The 23,484-nt window shown below is 41.5% G+C and overlaps 1 protein-coding gene across 4 annotated transcripts in view; it reads left to right on the forward strand.

The window, feature by feature from the left end:
- Positions 1-23,484, forward strand: part of ILRUN (inflammation and lipid regulator with UBA-like and NBR1-like domains) — a 116,556-nt gene that overhangs the window by 26,944 nt on the left and 66,128 nt on the right. For all 4 annotated transcript variants that reach the window (XM_011729164.3, XM_011729166.3, XM_071097172.1 and 1 more), the window contains exon 2: positions 18,070-18,224. In XM_011729164.3, coding sequence (XP_011727466.1) covers positions 18,070-18,224 — 155 coding nt within the window. The remainder of the gene's footprint in view (positions 1-18,069; positions 18,225-23,484) is intronic.

The following is a 23,484-nucleotide window of genomic DNA, read 5'->3' on the forward strand; positions in this document are numbered from 1 at the left end:
TTGACTACATACACCTATTAAAAAAATTTTGTTTTAAAGAGACAGGTTTTCTCTTTGTTGCCCAGACTGATCTTGAACTCCTGGGCTCATGCAATCCTCACACCTCAGCCTCCCAAAGTGCTGGGGTTAGAAGTGTGAGCCACCACACCCGGCCCACCACATACTCCTGTTTAAGAGTGGAACACAAAAAGAGGATTTGAGTTGGGCACAGTGGCTGACACCTGTAATCCCAGCACTTTGGGAGGCCAAGGTGAGTGGATCACCTGAGGTCAGGAGTTCGAGACCAGCCTGGGCAATGTGGTGAAACCCCCATCTCTACTAAAACTACAAAAATTAGCCATGCATGGTGGCGCACACCTGTAGTCCCAGGTACTCAGGAGGCTGAGGCAGGAGAATTGCTTGAACCCAGGAGGTGAAGTTTGAAATGAGCTGAAATTGTGCCACTGCACTCCAGCCTGAAAGACAGACCGAGACTCCATCTCAAAAAAAAAAAAAAAGAGTGGAAGCTATGGGCATGACTATGACTATAGGGTTTAACTGTGGGCTTAACAGCCCCACCCATTTCCTCCAGGGTGGGGCGGTCACTGGGCTATGCAGTGTTGTGACTACATTAGGGGATCTGAGGCCTAACTAGTGGGTTTAAGCAGATGTATAACCTCTCCTGTTTTTGTACATGTGGTTATTCCTGAACTGTTTTGGGATACTTATTGTAAACCAGGTTGCTGTTCTACTTTTCCCACTGCTGGCTAAGGAAGATTCAACTTTTTCAGGTTGGCTAAGTAATTTACCACTTGTCTACTTCCCAGTTCCCTTAATTAAGTTGCCTCAGTTACCATTTTGTCCTAGTGAATTCACGCCTTTTTCCCCATCCCTGTATTTTAGGAGGGCTTAGGAAGGGAGCTGAGGCTAATGCATGCATTCAGCCTTTAGTCTTTAACTGGAAACTGAAAGGAAGTACTGGATTTGCATCTAAAAGTTTTTATTCTGCCTTTCATTCTTACAATTTATATGGTTTTTTGGATATGATGTAACCTTTTGGTATACCAGTTGAATGATCCATTAAGTTTTGACAGTGTTATTGCCACATATATTATACAGATAACTTTCTCCAAATGGACTGAAAGGCTAAAGAACAAACTGTAGATGGTTATCTCTGGTTGATGGGATTAGTTGTTTTTGTTTCTTTGTGCTTTTACTTTATTTTTGCTTTTTTTGGGACAGGATCTTGATCCTCACCCAGGCTTGAGGTGCAGTGGTGAATCATGGCTCACTGCAGCCTCCACCTCCCAGACTCAGTTGTTACTCCCACGTCAGCCTCCTGAGTAGCTGGCTCTATAGGCACATGCCACCACACCTGGCTACTTTGTGAATTTTTTGTTGCCCAGGCTGCCTTGAACTCCTGGGCTTAAGTGATCCGCCTGCCTCAGCCTCCCAAAGTGGTGGTATTACACACCCAGGGCCCCGGCCTTTGTGCTTTCACTTTAATTTATAAATTTTTCTATATTAATATGCATTACTTGTATAATTGGGGAAAATAGTATTTAAGTAGAGAAAAAATTGCTAGTTAATCAAATCCTTGGATGAAAGTTAGCTTTAGGGATCAGTGTGCTCCTCTGTTACATAATCCTAAATCTATCAAGAGTTGTGCTATGTCTTTTACCTCTTTTAGGTAATCTGCAATTAGAAACACTAATTTTAGGGGGTGTGTATATCATTTCTCCTTAACTTTTCTTTTCTTTTTTTTTTTTGAGACGGGGTCTCACTCTGTCATCCAGGCTGGAGTGCAGTGGCTCACTGCGACCTCTGCCTCCCAGGTTCAAGTGATTGTCCCACCTCAGCTTCCTGAGTAGCTGGGACTACAGGCACATGCCACCACAACTGGCTAATTTTTGTATTTTTTTTTTTTGTAGAGATAGGATTTCACCATGTTGGCCAAGCTGGTCTCGAACTCCTGACCTCAAGTGATCTGCCCGCCTCAGCCTTGCAAAGTGGAAGTGGGTGGGATTACAGGTGTGAGCCACCGTGCCCGGCCCTATCCTCATCTTTTAATTTTGAAGATTTTCTAACAAAAGAAAAGTTGAGATACTAACACAGTGATTTTGTATACTCTTCACATAGGTTCACCAGTTATCACCATTTTGCCACATTTGCTTTATCTTGACTGAAGTATAATTTGCATACCATAAGTTAACCCATTTTAAATGTATAATTCAGTGATTTTTAGTAAGTTTATCTGTCTGCAACCATCACCCCAATCCAGTTTTAGAACACTTTCATTAATCCAGTAAGATTTTCTTTCTGTTTACAGTTAATCCATACCCACCCCCCCCCAGCCTTAGGCAACCACTAATCTTTTTTTGTCTCTAAAGATTTGCCTTTTTGGCCAGGCGGGGTGGCTCATGCCTATAATCCCAGCGCTTTGGGAGGCCGAGGTGGGTGGGTTGCCTGAGTTCAGGGGTTCAAGACCAGGCTGACCAACATGGTGAAACCCCGTCTCTACTAAAAATACAAAAAATTAGCCAGGCGTGGTAGTGGGTGCCTGTAATCCCAGCTACTCGGGAGGCTGAGGCAGGAGAATTGCTTGAACCCAGGATGCCAAGGTTGCGGTAAGCCGAGATTGCGCCACTACACTCCAGCCTGGGCAACAAGAGTGAAAATCCATCTCAAAAAAAAAAAAAGAGTTGCCTTTTCTCCACATTTTTTTTTAAGTGGAAATCATGTAATGTGTAGTCCTGTATCTGACTTGTTTCTCTTAGCACAGTGTTTATTTATTTATTTATTTTTTTTTTTTTGAGACGGAGTCTCGCTGTGTCGCCCAGGCTGGAGTGCAGTGGCCAGATCTCAGCTCACTGCAAGCTCTGCCTCCCGGGTTTTTACGCCATTCTCCTGCCTCAGCCTCCCGAGTAGCCGGGACTACAGGCGCCCGCCACCTCGCCCGGCTAGTTTTTTGTATTTTTTAGTAGAGACGGGGTTTCACCGTGTTAGCCAGGATGGTCTCGAACTCCTGACCTCGTGATCCGCCCGTCTCGGCCTCCCAAAGTGCTGGGATTACAGGCTTGAGCCACCGCGCCCGGCCAGCACAGTGTTTATGATGTTCATTTGTGTTTTAGCATATATCAGTATATCATTCATTTTTGCTGAGATGTGGTATGGATATACCACATTTTGTTTACTTATTTATGTTATGTTAATTAGCTTTGTATCTAGGTGTGTTAAGTCTGAAGTCAGATGACTCAGTAGTCAATTTTATGTATGTTTGAATTTATGGTTAATTGTGAGGCCTTCACACACAGTTATTCATGTTATTACACAATTATTACAGGCAGTAATAAAAGTAACAACCACATCGATGGTTCCGGAGACCAGTGCACAAGTCATGTGGTTCTGGAAGTCTTTTGACTGGCAATTGGTGGGAGGGGTGTTTGTCGCTGTTTCTCTTGGGCAGAGCCTCCACAACAGCTGCCTTGTCAAAAGAAGGCCTCAGACTGGGCGTGGTGGTTCACACCTCTAATCCCTGCACTCAGGAAGCCAAGATGGGAGGATCACTTGAGCCCAGGAGTTTGAGACCAGCCTGGCAGTAAAGTGAGACCCTGTCACTACGTAAAAAAAAAAAAAAAAAAAAAAAAAAAAGCTGGGTGTGATGGTACACACCTTTAGTCCCAGCTACTCCACAGGCTGAGGCAGGAGGATCACTCGAGCCTAGGAAGTTGAGGCTGCGGTGAGCCATAATCATGCCACTGCCTTCCAGCCTGGGCAACAGAATGAGACTGTCTCATAAAAACAAGACTCGGCCGGGCGCAGTGGCTCACGCCTGTAATCCCAGCACTTTGGGAGGCCGAGGCGGGCGGATCACAAGGTCAGGAGATCGAGACCACGGTGAAACCCCGTCTCTACTAAAAATACAAAAAATTAGCCGGGCGCGGTTGTGGGCGCCTGTAGTCCCAGCTACTCGGGAGGCTGAGGCAGGAGAATGGCGTGAACCCAGGAGGCGGAGCTTGCAGTGAGCCGAGATCGCGCCACTGCACTCCAGCCTGGGCGACAGAGCCAGACTCCGTCTCAAAAAAAAAAAACAAGACTCATGCCTGTAATCCCAGCACTTTGGGAGGCCGAGAAGGGTGGATCACCTGAGGTCAGGAGTTCCAGACCAGCCTGGCCAACATGGTGAAACCCCGCCTCTACTAAAAATACAAAAAATTAGCCAGGTGTGGTGGCGGGTGCCTGTAATCCCAGCTACTCGGGAGGCTGAGGCAGGAAAATCACTTGAACTCAGGAGACGGAGGTTGCAGTGAGCCGAGATTGCGCCATTGCACTCCAGCCTGGCGACAAGAGCGAAACTCCATCTCTTAAAAAAAAAAAAAAGAAAGAAAAAGAAAAAAAAATTAGCCAGGCATTAATTTTTTAAAATAGTAGCCCCAGCTACTTGGGAGGCTGAGATGAGAGGATTGCTTGAGCCCAGGAGTTCTAGGCTGCAGAGAGCTATAATCCTGCCACTGCACTCCTGGCTGGGCAACAGAGTGAGACTGTCTCCAAAAAAGAAAAAGGAAGGTTTCAGAGTTCTCACAGGTAGCCTCTGAAGGCATCTTGGATAAGGCTGAGTCTTGACTGTTTTTGTGATCTTTTGTAGATGGGTCTGTTATTATTATTTTAGCCGCTTTTTACTTTTTATCAGTTTATTTTAGGTCTTGGGTGGCACCATGTAACAAAAGTAGGTGTTATCATCTCAGTCTATTACGCATGTGTTTATCAATTTGAGGGGTGAACATCACTGTGGGCTGAATGTTACTTGATGTGAGAGAGTATTTTGAGACATTAGGATCACAGATCATTATGTCAATTTATAAGTTGATGTACATTTGAATTTTTACTTACTGGCTATATTATGAATAAAACTGCTGTGAACATTTCACTTGTGAGACTGTGTGGACATATTTTTAAATTTCTCTTGGGTAGATACATAGGAAGGGAATTGTTAATTTGTATGGTAAAGTTATGTATAGCTTTTAAAGAATCTGCTAAACTGTTTTCCAAAGTAATTACCATTCTACATTCTTAGCAGCATTGTATGAGAGTTCTGTCAAGCTTTTATACTTTTTTTTTTCTGAACCATTTGAGATAACTTGCAAGGATTGTGAGATTTCACCTTTAAGCCCTTCAGCAAATACATCCTGAGAGAACAAGAGCATCATCCTACATGACTACAGTATCATTGTCACCCCGAAGGAGTTTAACATGGAAACAAAAGTTTTATCCAATATATAACCCAGTTTTAAATTTGTCCCCAGAGTGCTCTTTACAACCTTTCTTTTTTTAATGCAGGTTCTTCTCAGGGATCCTATGTTATCTTTGGTTGTCATATCTCTTTAGACTTCTATCTAGAACAGTTCCTTCGCCTTTTGTGGGTATTCTATGACATTGGCATTTTTAGAGTTCATGCCAGTCAGAGCGTCCTATGTTGTTGGTTAGTTGTGATTAGAGTCAGATTATTTTGTTGGAAATAATACATAGATGATGCTGTGTCTTCTATTGCATCACATCAGGAGGCATATTATGTTAGTTTCTCCTACTATTGACTATGCTAAAATTGAATGTTTGGTTAAGATAGTGTCCACCTGTTTTTCTTCTTAATAATTAATAAGTAATCTGTGGGGATGACTCTCAGACTGGGAATATCCTGTTTTCCCAACAGTCTTCCTCCGCACTGTTTTAGTATCTATTGATAATCCTTGACTGAGTTGATACTGCATAGGTGGTTGCAAAAAGATTATTATCTAATTTTGTTGTTCCATCTTCATTTATTATTTGGCATTCCTCTCTGTATATATATTAATTTTTAAATAGAACATATTAAATTAGAGTTATGAAAGGAATTCATGATGAATAAAGCCAAATTTTGGTCATGTGTTAGTTTAACATTGTGAGCCTAAGTGTATTTGCCTTACCTTCCGTTATACAGGATCCAAAGAAGGGGTATTGAGAAAGATCTCCTTGACCTTTGTAAAGCTTGAACTACTTAAACACCTTCACTATGTTTACATTATTTGGGGACGTGTGCTGCTTTTCTGTCTTTGAGAGACCAATCTTTCTTTAAGGAAGAATCAGAATAAACTATAGATAGATTTTGTTTTTTCCTCTCAGTTTTTAGTATCTTTTTCTTTGTAAACCAGATTGAATAGGTTTTTTTTTTTTCCCATGTATATTTGGATGGCTTTATGATTTTTTGATGGGGGGAGCTGGTAATTTTACTGGTGATAATTATGCAGTGTCATGTAAAGAAGCTATTTTTAAAAGTCCTTTTATTCTGGAGTGCATAAGAAATGCCATAGTTGGATGAGCTATCTCAAACCTGTTTGGTTGTCATCTGAAGAGTTGGTTGCCCAGAACATGAAAACATTAACAGAATACATGAGATCGTTTGTAAGTATAACAGGACTTTCACAGGATATATTCTGTAGGCAACCTCTGCCTCCTGGGTTCAAGCGATTCTCTTGCCTCAGCCTCCCGAATAGCTGGGATTACAGGCATGCAGCACCACACCTGGCTAATTTTGTATTTTTAGTAGAGATGGGGTTTCTCCATGTTGGTCCGGCTGGTCTTGAACTCCCGACCTCAAGTGATCTGCCTGCCTCGGCCTCCCAAAGTTCTGGGATTACAGGCGTGAGCCACTGCTCCCGGCCAAGTATATGGCTTTTTAAAGGTACCTATGTACCAGAAAGCAGCCAAATATGTCTGCAGAGTACTTGGAGATATTGGCTGCAGAATGAGTGGAGTTGGGGGTCAGAGTTTAAATGCCATGTGGCATTGTTTGGCAGAGATGAAACAGAAGATACTTTGAAGCACACTGTCAGGAAATCTCAAAGACAAGAATTATTAGACAGTCGTGAAGTATTTTAATCAAAGGTGTATGCAAAAGTGTGGCATTTCTTTTTAAAGCCTGTGCGTTTTTCACTGTATACAGAAACGAGGTTGGAATGTTGTGTCATAATTTCATTTTTTTGGCATTTTTTTCCTTTTTAAAAAATGAAGGCTGGGCGTGGTCGCTCATGCTTGTAATCCCAGCACTTTGGGAAGCTAAGGTTGGAGGATCGCTTGAGGCCAGGAGTTCGAAACCAGCCTGTGAAATGTAACAAGACTCTTTCTCTATTATAATTAAAAAATGTATTAAAAAAAATCAAAAACAGCCGGGCACGGTGGCTCACTCCTGCTATAATCCCAACACTTTGGGAGGCTGAGGTGGGAGGATTACTTGAGGCCCAGCATTTGAGACCTGTGTGGGCAACATAATGAGACCCCCATCTCTCTCCTTCTCTCTCTCTCTCTTTTTTTGAGACAGCGTCTTATCGCCCAGGCTGGAGTGCAGTTGTACAATAACAGCTTGCTGCATTCTTGACCTCTTGGGGTCAGGCCTCCTGAGTAGCTGGGACTACAGGTGTGTGCCACCAAGCCTGGCTAATGTTTTTATTTTTTTGTAGAAAAGGAATCTCCCTGTGTTGCCCAGGCTGGTCTTGAACTTCTGGGCTTCAGTGGTCCTCTTGTCTCAGCCTCCCAGAATGCTGGGATTATAGGCGTTGAGCTACCATGCCTAGTTTGAGACCCCCATCTCTATCAAAAAAAAAAAAAAAAAAAAAGATAATAAAATTAGCCCGATGTTGTGGGGTGTACCTGTACTCTTACTTGGGAGGTTGAGGCAGGACGATTGCCTGAGTCTAGGAGTTCAAACCTGCAGAGCTGTGAGTGTGCCACTTCACTCTCCAGCCTGGGTGACAGCACAAGACCCTGTCTCTCTCAAAAAACAAAACAAAAAGTTGCAGATATTTTTTAGAAACTAGCTCTCTGACCATGATGAGATACACTTGACTGCTGCTGGTTTATTGTAAGTTCCCTGTTAGGTAACAAACTTTTGAAAGCCATACTTCATTATAGATTTATCTGATCATTTCGTAACTGCTATTTTAAATCATATCCTAAAGTTTCATGAGCAACAACAAACCATAGATACTTTGTTTCTAAAGATAGCTCTTTCTCAATCACATTTTGTCATTCTGGGACTTTTTGGGTATCATATATTTTCATGTCTCTCCCGGGCCAGTGTTCCAGCATTTTCAAAAATTTCAGTTAACACTGAACCTAGGGATTGTTTCCCATTTCGGGAAGTATCCGTAACAGTTAAATTCAGGGGGCAACAAGAATGGGAGTTATTTCTAAATATGTATCTTTGATGGCAAATTGAGTTCTTGGAAGCAGAGTTATTATGAAGGCAATGACTCAGCAAAAAAACAGCACCATTTTGATTCCGGTGCTGTGGCATGCTCCTGTAGTCCTAGCTACTCAGGAAGCTGAGGCAAGAGGAACGCTTGAGGCCGGGCGCGGTGGCTCAAGCCTGTAATCCCAGCACTTTGGGAGGCCGAGACGGGTGGATCACGAGGTCAGGAGATCGAGACTATCCTGGCTAACATGGTGAAACCCCGTCTCTACTAAAAATACAAAAAACTAGCCGGGCGTGGTGGCGGGCGCCTGTAGTCTCAGCTACTTGGGAGGCTGAGGCGGGAGAATGGCGTGAACCCGGGAGGCGGAGCTTGCAGTGAGCCGAGATCACGCCACTGCACTCCAGCCTGGGAGACACAGCGAGACTCCGTCTCAAAAAAAAAAAAAAAAAAAAAAAAGAGGAACGCTTGAACCCAGGAATTAGAGACCAGCCTGGGCATCATAACGAGGGCCTGTCTCCAAAAAACCCACAAAACCCCACCATTTTAATTGCAGTCTTTATTCTGCTTTCATGTTCATAGTTTTTTCTTGTTATGATAAACATTTTCAAATATACAGTAAAGTAGAATAATACAATGTGTAGCCATTATATTAGTTTTTGGTGCTGTGATACATTACCACAAACTATGTGACTTAACACACACATTTATTATTTTAGCAGTTCTGGAGGTCACAAGTACGAATGGTCTCCGCACTAAAATCATGGCGTCACCAGCACTCTGTTCCTTTTGAAGAATCTTTTCTTGCCTTTTTCTGCTTCCAGAGGCCACAGGCATTCCTTAGCTCGTGGCCCTGTTTCTCCTTCAGAGCTGAGTGCTGCTTACACTATTTCTCGGTTCTCTCTTTAAATTCCCTCTTCCACTTTTAAAGAAGTGATTGCATTGGTTTCATCTGGATAATTCTGGATACTCTCCCTATTTTAAGGTCAGCTGATTAACACCCTTAATTCGTCTTTGCGATATAACTTAACATATTCATAGGTTCCAGGGACTGGGACATTATTAGGATGATGAAAATGTTCTGAAACATGATATTCTAAACGTGGTGATGGTTGTACAATTCTGTAAATTTACTAAAAATCATTGAATTGTACAATTGAAATGGGTGGATTTTATGCCGCATAAATTATACCCAGTAAAATTGCTTTTTAAAGAGACCTTAGCTGGATGGGGTGGCTCATGCCTGTATTCCCAGCACTTTCGGAGGCCAAGGCAGGTGGATTGCTTGAGCCCAGGAGTTCAAAACCAGTCTGGGCAACATAGTGAGACCCTGTCTCTCTCTCTCTCTTTTTTTTTTAAGTTTAAAATTTTAAAGACAGAAATTTTAGAAACTTTTAGGTGCTCTCCTTTCGTTTTAGATGTAAATCTAGATTTCATTTTCTTTTTTGAGACAGACTCTCATTCTGTCACCCAGGCTGGGGTGCAGTGGTATGATAACAGCTCACTGCAGCCTCAACCTCCTGGGCTCAAGTGATCTTTCCCCTTCAGCCTTCTGAGTAGCTGGGACTATAGGCACGTGCCACTATATCCGGATAATTTTTCAATTTTTTTGTAGAGACAGAGTCTCACTTTGTTTTGCAGGCTGATGTTGAACTCCTGGCATCAAGTACTCCTCTTGCCCCAGCCTCCCAAAGTGCTGGGATTACAAGCATGAACTGTTATGGTCCTTTAGTGGTAAAATATACTTAACATTTCCCATCTTAATTTTTTTTTTTTTTTGAGACAAGATCTCACTCTGTCACCCAGGTTGGTGTGGAGTGGCATGATTAGGACTCACTGTAGCCTTGAACTCCCGGGCTCAAGGGATCCTCCCACTGCAGCCTCCCAAGTAGCTGTGACTATAGGTGCACACCACCCTGTGTAGTCCCAGCCTGGCTAATTTTTAATTTTCTTTAAAATTAAAATTAAATTTTGTAGAGACGAGTTCTCACTATGTTGCCCAAGCTGAACCAATCTTGGGCGCGAGCAATCCCCCTGCCTTGGCCTCCCAAAGTGCTGGGATTACGGGCGTGAGCCACCATGGCCAGCCCATCTTACCCATTTTTAAATATACTATTCTGTAGGGTGTTAAGTATATTCACGTCATTTTGCAGCCAATCTCCAGGATTCTTTCATCTTGCAAAACAGAAACTATGTACTCATTAAACAGCTACCCACTTTCCATATAAGTATTTGGCCTTTGTGATGGACTTATTTCACATATCATAAAATCCTCAAGGTTCATCCATAATGTTATGTGTTTCAGAATTTTCTTCCTTTTTAAGGCTAAATAATATCCCATTACATGTATACACCACATACTGTTTATCTGTTCATTTGTCAGTGGACACTTGGGTTGCTTTCACCATTTGACTGTTGTGAATAATGCTGCTCTGAACATGCATATTCTTTTTTAGAACTGCTTTCAGTTCTCTTAGATACCCAGAAGTGGAATTGCTAGATCTGGGTAAGTTTTAACTTAGTGCTCCAGCTTCTCTTCTGTGTCTTTTAATTGGCTTTGTACCTTCCATTCAAACTCTCCCTAGAAGCCATTATACACTTTTGAACTAATTCGTACCTATTATGTTGAAGGTAACAAACTTACTTCAAACTAGATAATGATAAAAGGGTTTATTTAAGGATATTTTTATGTTACACAGAATCCAAAGACAGAAATGTGTTTGTGCTTCAGGAACAACTAGACTCAATGACTTGAAATACCTTAGGTTTCTTTCTCTATGTGTTTTATCTAGATGTTTGCAGTGGTCTTTTATCTCTGTGGAAGAGAGCCATGACTGTCCAGAGCTCTCAAATGTGTAGTTATAGACCAGATACTATAAGAGAAACTTTCTCGGTTCCTGTTCCAAATTTCTCAGTACCCCACCTCCATGAGCCACCGTGCCTGGACCTTACAGAACATTTTAAAGAATTGTAGAGTGTATAGCCTTGTGCCTACCACCTAGATTCCACAGTGGTTAACATTTTTGCCATATTTGCTTTCTTTATGTAAGATTTTTAAAAAATCATTTGAAAGTTGTAGACATTATATGACCCTTGATCCTTAAATGTTTCTGCATGTGTCTTTTAAAAACAAGGATATTGTCATACATAACTATGTACTGTTACCTAATACAATAATAAAACAATGCCACCACTTCCTTTCTCTTTTGTGGCAGAGTGCTTATTTTTTATTTTCTACTTGTAAAATGGTATAGCTGCTAAAGACACAAGGACCAGTTCTAAAAAGTAATAAAACTAATGGATCAATAAATAGCCAGGAAAAGAAGAGAGGTGAAACAATTTTAGACGCCATAGGGCTAAATATTGGGTAAAATATTGATGTTAACTTTGTCCCTCCTCTGAATGTGATTTTCCACAAATTCTTTTTACTAGTTGTCTTCACATATTAAAGAGTATCTACGAGTATATTTTTAGGTTGATAATATTGACAGTTGCCTTTAGCCCAACCCGAATTCCCTATTTGCAGTCATCTTTCTGTTTCAGTGAAAGTCTTAGTTTCTTTCCAGGCTTTAAAATTCATAGTAGTTTGTAATGTTTGGCCCCTCTTTTTGGTGTTCCATGTTAGATTCCTGTCACAGTGATGTTGGAAGGCCCTGGTTAAGAACATCTATTTTGCTGAGCCTTTTTCTGGCCAAATTATCTTTTTGGTCATTCAGAGATAGTAACGTCGTCTTGATTCTTGGTGGGTACATGGCTTTAGTAGCAATATTATTGGCATACCCCCGGTGAGGAAAACCCCTTGTTTGTTCGGGATAACTATCTCTTGAAGCCCTAAGATGCTGCTATTCATGCCTAATAAGATGGGTTCATTATTCTGTTTCCCATTTTAATTTGTGTCCAAATAAGGTTGGTAGTTTTCTTTTTCTCATAAATAATTTGTATTCTTTTGAGTTTCTCACTTGTTCAGAGAATGGAAAGAAAAGATATCTAGTTTTTTTTTTTTTTCCTTGAGAATCTGAGCTAATGGCATTCCTTCTCTATTTCTGATTTTATCTATTTTTTTTTTTTGACAGGGTCTCACTCTGTTGCCCAGGCTGGAGTGGTGCAATCTCAGCTCACTGCAGCCTCACCCTCCTAGGATCAAGTAATCCTCCCACTTCAGCCCCCTGAGTGGCTGGGACTATAGGTGTACGCAACCATGTCTGGCGATTTTTTTTTTTTTTTTTTTGTAGAGATGGGGTTTCGCCATGTTATCTAGGCTTGTCTCGAACTTCTGGGCTGAAGTGATCCACCTGCCTCTACGCCTCCCAAGGTGCTGGGATTATAGGTATGAGCCACCACACCTGGACTGGTTTTCTTAACTGTTTTCTACCGCCATATTTTTGAATGATGTTTCTGGCCACATATAAATATATAGGTGGTTTTTCTTCATAAGACTGCTTTATGGGCCGGGCGTGGTGGCTCACACCTGTAATCCCAGCACTTTGGGAGGCTGAAGCGGGTGAATCACCTGAGGTCGGAAGTTTGAGACCAGCCTGACCAACATGGAGAAACCCCGTCTCTACTAAAAATACAAAATTAGCCGAGCGTGGTGGCACATGGCTGTAATGAGGCAGGAGAATCGCTTGAACCCGGGAGATGGAGGTTGCAGCGAACTGAGATCGCACCACTACACTCCAGCCTGGGAACAGAGCAAGACTCCATTTAAAAAAAAAAAAAGACTGCCTTATGTAAGTATATATACAACAAAAATAAATGTTCTATGTTTATGAATATATGCAAGATTAATTCTTTAAATAATTCAGTTTAATGGGGGTTACAATTCATTTATAGAATTCATAATGGTAATTAGTATGTTAAGAAAATCAGATGTTCAGAGTGTTGTATAATTGGAAAATTCTGGGTAAGTTAAAACTTTTGAGTAGGTGTGGCTCTGAATGCTAATAATTGCCTAGCCTAGGGCAAATTAACCTCACCTGTCAGTGCCTCAGTAGCCTCATCTATAAAATGAAGGTTGAACAGAGTTGTATTTCATCAGGAAACATGTCAGTGTCACCAAATTCTTCTCCAGTTCAGGTTAACTTCATTGTCCATGCAGTTGAAACTGTGCTGTGTACCAAGCCCATCTTTCACCCTAAGAAGGAAAAGCTGCTTTGGGCCCATAGCCTCTGTGCGAGAGGCATTTGGAGTTACCTTTGTTTGAATGTCCCTGGTTAGCTATAGACTATAAACACTGAAGGCAGGGACCATACCTGTCTTGTAATTTGCTGTATCCCTAATGCTACAGGCCAGGTGCCTAGCACAAGGGTAAATGCTCATTCATTAAATATTTGTTGAATGAATGACTGCCAACCAGGACATTTGCATACATTGCCTCTGCAGTCTTCACAGCCAACATTATAACGAGATAGGTGGTATCAACTCAGTGTTTTTTTTTTTGAGACGGAGTCTCGCTCTGTCGCCCAGGCTGGAGTGCAGTGGCCGGATCTCAGCTCACTGCAAGCTCCGCCTCCCGGGTTTACACCATTCTCCTGCCTCAGCCTCCCGAGTAGCTGGGACTACAGGCGCCCGCCACCTCGCCCGGCTAGTTTTTTGTGTTTTTTAGTAGAGACGGGGTTTCACCGTGTTAGCCAGGATGGTCTCGATCTCCTGACCTTGTGATCCACCCGTCTCGGCCTCCCAAAGTGCTGGGATTACAAGCTTGAGCCACCGCGCCCAGCTCAACTCAGTTTTGCAGATGAGTAAAACTGATGAAGAGAGGCTTAGCTGCTTGTTCAAAGCCCCAGAGCCAAGAGTTGGAGCTGACTCTAAAGATCAGTCTTCTTTTTCTTGAGATGGAGTCTCGCCCTGTTGCCCAGGTTGGAGTGCAGTGGCGCAATCTCAGATCACTGCAAACTCTGCCTCCCGAGGTTCAAGCGATTCTCCTGCCTCAGCCTCCCGAGTAGCTGGGATTACAGGCACCCACCACCATGCCCAGCTAATTTTTGTATTTTTAGTACAGACAGGCTGGTCTTGAACTGCTGACCTCAGGCGATCTGCCCGCCTCGGCCTCCCTAAGTGCTGGGATTATAGGTGTGAACCACTGCGTCCAGCCTAAAGACCATACTCTTAAAAAAATAAATAAATAAAAATTATTTCATTGTGGCAAAATCTGCATGACATTAAATTTGCCATTTTAAGTATACAGTTCTGTGGCATTAACTATATTGGCAGTGTGCAACTATTACCATCATCCACCTTTTTTTTTTTTTTTTAGACAGAGTCTCACTCTGTTGCCCAGGTCGGAGTGAGTGCAGTGGCACAATTTCGGCTCATTGCAACCTCCACCTCCTGGGTTCAAGCAATTCTCCTATCTCATCCTCCCAAGTAGCTCATTACAGGCATGCACTACGCCCAGCTAATTTTTGTATTTTTTGTAGAGATGAGGTTTCACCATGTTGGCCAGGCTGGTCTGGAACTCCTGCCCTCGAGTGATCTGCCTGCCTCTGCCTCCCAAAGTGTTGGGATTACAGGTGTGAGCCACCGCATCCGGCACCAGCATCCATCTTAATCTGTGCTTTTTTTCACTGTTACATTGCCTCCGTTTGTTCTTCAGGGTACTTTTAACCATCTGAAATTAGATTTAAAACTTTTTTGAAAAGAAACACTGAAGGAATCTGGAGGTTTAAACTTTTAGACTGCACCAAATGCTGGGTCAATGTTTTCCCTTTCGCATCACCTCAGCCAGCTCCATTTCATGAAGAATTTCTTGTTGGCTAATAATAGCTGAGTATGTTGTTTTGAACAAGAATACCTGCTATCATGTCTACTTTCTGACACTGAATTGGAGCTGTTTGATCTTATGCCTGCTGTTGCTCAGCCTAGTGGGCCAATAATTTAAATGCTCTGAACTCTGAGAAGCTGTGTACCCCAAATTTGTGACTGTGTACCTGCTTTATGGGTTAGCTCACTTGGGCTAAAGTCCACTTTCTGCCTTGTACTTGGGAAATGAATTTGCTTTGTCATCCTCCTCTCCACCTTCCTGCCAGGATTCCAGTTCGCTGCTTTCAGTTTCAGTTTGGGATTTAAAAATGGTTCTTAATCTTTCTTTGGCTGAATTACCTGTGTAATACACATACAAATAAGCTTTGACTGTAGGATAAGTTGGAAATGTGAAAGGAGATTTGAGGATAGGAATGGATCTGCCTGAGTTGGGTAGCTTGACTTTCCCATTTACTAGTGTTCCTACTGCAGTGGTCTTGAAGTCCTGTCCTGATGGCAGAGCCAAAGGTTGAAATATGACACAGCCTGGGGATGAGAATTGGCAATTGTCCTAAGTGCACAAATAGTTTCTTCCCTCCAAAACACATTTTGCAGCCAAGTGAACAGAAAATAATTCAGCAGGCTACTTACTGAAGACCTGCTGCAAAAAAATTCTCTTTTCAAAAAGGTAGACATACAGCTTTTCCAAAATGTTTTCAAAAGAGCAAATTGCAAACCAGGCTTATTTTTCTCCCATATTCTCCCTGATCCCTAAGTGTAATGCTAATTCCAGATGTACTTCTAAGCCTGTTTGTGGATGGTAGGAGCTGGATTTCCCCAAGTTTGGCCAGTCACAAACATCCTTCACTTTAGATCACTGTCAGCTAGATAGGAAACTGCTGAGAAGACTAAAGTCCAAGCTTTGTATTGGCTAGTCAAGCAAACAGGTGCAGTTTGGCCCCAGCGAAGCTCTCTTTATGTAACTATTATCAAGCACATGTATCATAGGCAGGCCATTGGTATTGTAATTTCAGTCATTACTGACTAATATGACAGGCCACCATTGCATGAGGCTTGACCTCAGGTACCTGCTCTAAATATAGCCTTCCTTTCTGGCAGTTGCAAGCACCTGGAGGAGCAGGCAGGCCCCCAGCAGAAAATTATTTGCTGCTATTAGCATTTCTGTTGATCAGTTGTGTACTGTCAGAGCTTGTTTCATGCTATGTTTATGTATAATTAAAAACAGCTCAGTGGATTCGTCAGTTTATGGTTGAATTATGTTTAGAAACATGCAGTTTGGATTGTTGTATAGTGTGGGAAGTGGAGATGATGTCATTGGTTTGAGTAAGACCAGAAGAGAGGCAGTTAATGTAATTACTAACAATTTCCTTGATCTCTGTAATGAACACAGCTTACTGAAACCCTTTAGTGGTCCTTGGTTTCTGGCACTGATAACCAAACTGACAGTCATGCGCTTCTGCTCAATTGCAAATTCTGGCTTATGTACTTGGTAGTTCCTTCTGTTGAAAGGGGATTTGTGAGTAATTAAAAAGAACACCAACATTTACAAAATGATACTTCCGAAAAAGAAACTACAAATGACTCTTTTTTGTTGTTGTTCTTTATGAGACGGAGTCTGGCACTGTTGCCTGGGCTGGAGTGCAATGGCGCTATCTCAGCTCACTGCAACCTCCACCTCCCGGGTTCAAGCGATTCTCCTGCCTCAGCCTCCCAAGTAGCTGGGATTACCCAGCTAATTTTTCAAGATCAGCCTCCCAAGTAGCCTGCCACCATGCCCAGCTAATTTTTTGTACTTTGTTTAGTAGAGACAGGGTTTCACTATGTTGGCCAGGCTGATCTTGAACTCCTGACCCCATGATCCACCCACCTTGGCCTCCCAAAGTGCTGGCATTACAGGTGTGAGCCACTGAGCCCAGCCTTTACAAATGGCTCTTAAACCTGTAAAAAGATACTCAGCCTCTCAAAATCTCACTGAGATATATATTTTTTTAACCTATTAGATGGGAGAAATCCAAAATGTTAGAGAAACAGCACTGATGAGCAAGTGGGGAAAATAGGCACACTCCTATATTCTTGGTGGGATCATTAGTGTATAACTTTTATTGAGGGAAGTTTGGATATATTTATTAAAACCACAAACTCTGTCACAGCAGTATCACTAGGAATTTATCTCACAGATACACTTGCATGTATACAAAACTATGTGTGCTTGAACATATTTATGAAAGAGTTAATGACTGGAAACAAACTCAAAAGTCGACTGGTTAAATGATGATCCATCTGTATAGTGGTTACAGCTGTAAAAAACAATGAGGATGCGCTTTATGTACTAACAGAGATGTTTCCAAGATATAGCATTAAGAGAATAAAGCAAAGGGCATTGTATATTATGCTACCATTTGTATAAAAAAGAGGGAAAATAAGATTGTATATGATGTTTGCTTGAATGTAAGAAAGTTTTGGAAGGATATTTAAGAAAGTAATACGAACAGTTATGTCTGTGTGTGTGTGTGTGTTGGGGAAAAAAGAGAACATGGTTTTCTTTGTATGAAACTTCAAATTATGTGCACATATTACTTTATTTTAAAAAGTGGAGCTTCTGGCTGAGCTCAGTGACTCATGCCTGTAATCCTAGCGCTTTGGGAGGCTGAGATGGATGGATCGCTTGAGCTCGGGAGTTCGAGGCTAACCTGGGCAACATGGCAAAACCCTGCCTCTCTCTCTTTTTAAAAAAATATATTAAAAAATAATAATACAAAATAAAAACTTGTGCTGCTTTGAATTCCATAGTTATAGAGATCTCTTTTAATTGATTTCTTTACCCATTCTTGTTTTCCTGTGGGTAACAAGGGAGATATCCTCATACTGTTGCTGATGGTACTAATGTTTGTTACTTTCTATGTGGGAAGAAAGTCATACACAAATTTGTTGGTCCTGGTGGTTTTCCTGTTGTTCCTCAGCCAGAATACAAGGCTTTAAAGACTTGTATGCCAGGAGCCTCAGGTTCTGTGACAAACCCTAAGAAATAGGCTTTTTCCTTTTGTTTAACAGGATAATATCGTCTGGACGGTACTGAAGTCTGTTGCCTTTTCTCTTTTTTCTGTAGGAACCTCCAAGCAGCAATTGGCGCCTATTATGACTTTGAGAGCCCAAACATCAGTGTGCCCTCCATGTCCTTTGTTGAAGATGTCACCATAGGAGAAGGGGAGTCAATACCTCCTGACACTCAGTTTGTAAAAACATGGCGGATCCAAAATTCTGGTAAGTACATAATGGGCAATCCTCCCTTGCCTAGTTTTCATTTTCTTAACAGTTAAATAAGAAGGAAATGTTTTAGCTTGTGTACGTGATTGTGTAACTGCGAGCTTTCTCTTACACATGATATGTAGCATTTTCTTGTACTGGTGTGATGACCAAACATTAGTGAAGTATCTCCTGCTCTAAAGTAGGAAGAAGAATTTATGTCTCATGCTTCTAAGCCACCTATAACTTAATGGGATCTAAACACAATCCAATATTGGTTTTGTTACTAGGAACCAGACTTGTATATGATGGAGTATTGTCTCCACCTGTACAGTTTTACTTCATCACTTTATTTCTGCTCTAATTAATCTTCCAGTCATTTCCAGCAGGCTAGAGGAGGTATATCCTTGAATAGAACAAGGTAGTTGGAAAGAGCTGTGAGCATCTGCTCTTCTGAAAGCTCTTTTTTTTTTTTTTTTGCAACCAGAAGGATGATTGTCTCTGAAATTTCATTAGGTTATCTGAGACATTAATACCCTTTGAAAAATAGGATAGGAAATATGGGAATTTGCTCAAAATGGGAGACAGAAATTGTTGGTTAAAAAAAAAAATACAGGTTGGGTGTGGTGACTCACACACAGAATCCAAGCACCTTTTTTTTTTTTTTTTTTTTGAGACAGCAGCTCGCTCTGTTGCCCAGGCTGGAGTGCAGTGTTGTGATCATGGCTCATTGTAGCCTTGACCTCCTGGGCTCAGGCAATCCTCCTGCCTCAGCCTCTCCCGAGTAGCTGGGACCACAGGCATGCACTACTGTGCCCAGCTAATTTTTTAATTGTAGAGATGGAGTCTTCTTGTGTTGCCCAGGCTGATCTCGAACTCTTGGGCTCAAGCTATCCTCTCACTTGGATAGCTGAGATTACATATGTGTACATTGCACATGGCCTCCCAGCACTTTTACAGGTCAAGGCAGGACAGGAGGATCACTTGAGCCTAGGAGTTTAAGACCAGCTTTGACAGTGTAGTGAGATCCTGTCTCTACAAACAAGAAAAAGAAAAAAGAAAAAAATACAAGAAAAACATTGTTTTGATGTGCTGCAGCCTCTTTTAAGACACACTAGAAATAAGCTAACCATAGGCTGGGCATAGTGGCTCATGCCTGTAATCCCAGCTTTGGGAGGCTGAGGTGGAAGGATCACCTGAGGTCAGGAGTTGGAGACCAGTTTGGCCAACATGATGAAACCCATTCTAAAAATACAAAAATCAGCCAGGTATGGTGTTGGGCACCTTTAATCTCAGCTACTTGGGAGGCTGAGGCAGGAGAATTGCTTGAACCCAGGAGATAGAGGTTGCAGTGAGCTGAAATCATGCCACTGCACTCCAGGCTGGGTGACAGAGTGAGACTCTGTCTCAAAAAACATTAAATAAATAAAAATAAATACATAAATAAGTTAACCATAGTTCTTTGAAAATAGTGTCTCTGTGTCTAAATCTTTCCTTCCCTTTCCCTTTTCCTTTCCCTTTCCTTTCCTTTCTTTTCCTTTCCTTTCCTTCCTCTCTCTCTCCCCCTCCTTCCTTCCTTCCTTCCTTTCTTTTCTTTTCTTTTCTTTTTTCTTTTCTTTTCTTTCTCTCTCTCTCTCTCTCTCTCTCTCTCTCTCTCTCTCTCTCCTCTCTCTCTCTCTCTCTCTCTCTCTCTTTTCTTTTCTTCTTTTCTTTTCTTCTTTTCTTTCTTTTCTTCAAGGTCTCACTCTGTCACCCAGGCTGGGAGTGCAGTGGCGCAATCTTGGCCTCCTGGGCTTGAGTGATCCTCTTGCCTTGGCCTCGTGAGTAGTTTCGATTGCAGATAGGAGCCACCGCACCATGCCTGGCTAATTTTTTAAAGTTTTTGTAGAAATAAGGTTTCATTATTTGCTCAGGCCGTTCTCAAACTCCTGGGCTCACACTATCCTCCCACCTTGGCCTCCTAAAATGCTGGGATTACAGGCATGAGCCACTGCACCTGGCCTTAAATTATTTTCTAATGACTTTTGGGAGCAGGCGTTGGGTTTAGTATTTCTCGTCACATCTAATGACAATTTATGTTGACTGATGGAGGGTGTTTTAACTTTCTTATTATTAATGAGTACTTCAGAGAAATTCTGAGAGGTGGAAAACTAGGCAAAAGAGAGTATTTAGCTAAAAATATGTGGTTGTGGGGGTGCCCTGTCTAGCAAGTTAATTTGATGTGAGATGATTTAAAACTCTGGGGACTCAAATAAAGCTATAAAAGTGACCTTTTATTGATTTGGTTTACTTTTCAGTTCTTTACAATTCAGTTCTTTATGATGGAGAAAGACTGGCTAGACCAGCTTTTTATGTAAGAATGTACCAAATTGAATTGTTATTCTTAGTTTTTCTGGCATATTTAGAAGTAACTCTCCTTTGGAGGAAAGTTCAGTGTGTCATTGACCAAACACATAGTTTGGACTAACGCAATGTTGTGGATGACTCAGGACACCTGTGGCTTTGTAAAATTTCATTCGCCCCTTTCCTTTTTAGTTGTAACAGTGGTGCACTGTTAGTTTGGGAGGTACATGGTAACAGAGGAAAATAGCCATATTTTCTATTTTTCTTGAAATTCTTACTTGTTCAAAGTCTACTATACTTTTCGTAATTTCTTTCTCACCTTGCTTAATTTTGCCTGCTTTTAAAAAATATCAAGACAATTTCTTCATTTTATAGTAACTTTTATTTGTCATGTTTTTATTCTGAATTTAAAACCTGCTGTGTTACTGATCAAAAATGCTTTCAGAGGCTGGGTGCAGTGGCTCACACCTGTAATCCCAGCACTTTGGGAGGCCAAGGTGAGCAGATCACTTGAGGTCAAGAGTTCAAGACCAGCCTGGCCAACATGGCAAAACCCCACCTACTAAAAATTCAAAAAATTAGCTGGGCATGGTGTTGCACGCCTGTAGTCCCAGCTACTCAGGAGGCTGAGGCTTAAGAATCACTTGAACCCAGGAGGCAGAGGTTGTAGTGAGCCAAGATTGCACCGCTGCCCTCCAGCCTGGGCAACAGAGCCAGACTCCATCTCAAAAAAAAAAAAAAAAAGTTTTTTGGAGTCTATATATATATATTTTTTTTAAATAAATGAGGTTTGTTTGGAAAGTGTGACTTATTCAAGTTTTATTTGTTTATTTTAAAGTGAAGCCAGTACCTTGTTTACTTATAGTGAAAACAGTGAAAATGGCCTGGCTTTCTGTGAGCTCGTCAGTGTTTTTAAATACTGAAAGTTGTTAGTTGTTAGAGTACTGTTGAAATGTTTTAAATACCATCTTGTGGCAGAATGACCATTTTGTATTTCAGAAAGCCTCTTGATATATCTGCTTACTTACTAGACTGTTACTTGGGCTAATGGGGAGCTTGGGGAGGTTGATATGCAGTAGTTAGAATGTCAAATCAGAACCCCCAAAGCCTACCTTTCGTGTTGACTTACAAAAATCTCTATTGGTGGGCCTGACTGCTTTTCCCCTCTGCATTTGCTTTGTAACCCCAGTTTAAAACAGCCTCTGAATCTCTTTCCTTGTGTGAAAGGGCATTCTTGTGCCTGAACAGATCTTGAAAGGTGAGGTAGCGGTTGCTAGAGATTTTATCTTTCAAGGTGCTTTGAATAAATAGGTTTTCTCTTCTTCTGGAAGTTGTCCACCCAGCTGTAGAGTAGTTTTATATCTATAAATTGGATGTTTTCCATTTGGTTAAGCAGAATCCGGCCACCCATAACTGAGTATCAGGCATATTATTTGAGAGAGGAAGAACATGCATGTGCACAGGTTCTTTGGTGTCATCCTAATCTGGCCTGAGTTCTTTCTGTAAATAGAGTAGTAACATAGAAGTAGGGCAGGCCCTGGCAATTTTTCCTCTGGCTGTCTTACTCTCATTCATAACCTCCCTAAGAAGTAAGCACTCACTGAAAGAGCTACATAAATAATAATTTTCATGCACTTCTGTCTTGTCATGTTTTAGGCGTGGTGGGCATTCAAATATACCACAGATGAGACTGATAGGAACTTCATACAGTTGTCCCAATAGCTTTCCCCAAAGAAGGCAAACGTCACACGCTGTTTAAAATTAAATTCCTGGCCAGGCGTGGTGGCTCAACCCTGTAATCCCACTACTTTGGGAGGCTGAGGTGGGTGGATCACCTGAGGTCAGGAGTTCAAGACCAGCCTGTCCAACATGGTGAAACCCCATCTCTACTAAAACTACAGAAAAATTAGCCAGGCATGGTGGCAGGTGCCTATAATCCCGCCTATTCGGGAGTCTGAGGCAGGAGACTTGCATGAACCTGGGAGGTGGAGGTTGCAGTGAGCTGAGACTGCACCGCTGCACTCCTGCCTGGGTGGCAGAGTGAGACTCCGTCTCATAAATAAATAATAAATAAATAAATAGAAATAAATAAACTCCTAATATTTTTTAAGTCCTTTATTAGATTTGCAAAAACAGAACTGAGACATTTAATAACATAGATGCAGAATTCTAGGATTCAGACTTCTGTCACTGTGGAAGCGTTGGAAGCTTAGTAAACCTGAGCAGGAAACTTGGGAGTTAAAATGAAAATTTGAAACTGTCCCTCTAAAAATATGAGTAGACAGAATTCTCTTTACCAGCACCTAGAGCTTCTCAGTGCTCTGTTGTACAATTGCAGTGAATATTAAGCCGAGCATGTTACAATAACCCTAGTGTTTCTCTGACTTTGGTGAAATTTTTGTGATTGTCATATGAGAGGGTATCTTGGGCATATAGATCCAGAGTTGTCATTATTTTTTGAACTTCATAGAAGTGAATTAAAGGGACGGGAAAAGAACTTGAGAAAGAACAATTATTTCCTCCATTTTTCTTTTAGTGCATTAAAATAGTTAGCTTTCTGCCTTTCTCTTCAGTATGATTCTAGAGAAGATAATTTTGCTTCTTTCATTCAACACATTTTATTATGTTCCAGTCACTTTATTAGGTACAAGGGAGAAATGGTCACAAGATTGATGAAGGTTTCTGCTTTCATGGAGCTTAATATGAAATGCAGTGTCCACACTTATAAGGGTTAAAAAGGAGATCATCATTAAGGTTTGTCTTCTGCATTGCTATTTGGATATTCCTTACTGTCTCCAGACTATTTCTATAATTGTATATACTTACTAAGTCCCAGGATTTCTGGGACTGTTGGACTTTTGATTTTTGTGATGCTTGCTATCATCTCAAAATTGTAACATGACAGGTTTTTTGTTTTGTTTTGTTTTTACTTTAT

Source organism: Macaca nemestrina, chromosome 5 (genome assembly GCF_043159975.1).
Source record: "Macaca nemestrina isolate mMacNem1 chromosome 5, mMacNem.hap1, whole genome shotgun sequence".
In the NCBI taxonomy this organism is placed as follows: domain Eukaryota; kingdom Metazoa; phylum Chordata; class Mammalia; order Primates; family Cercopithecidae; genus Macaca; species Macaca nemestrina.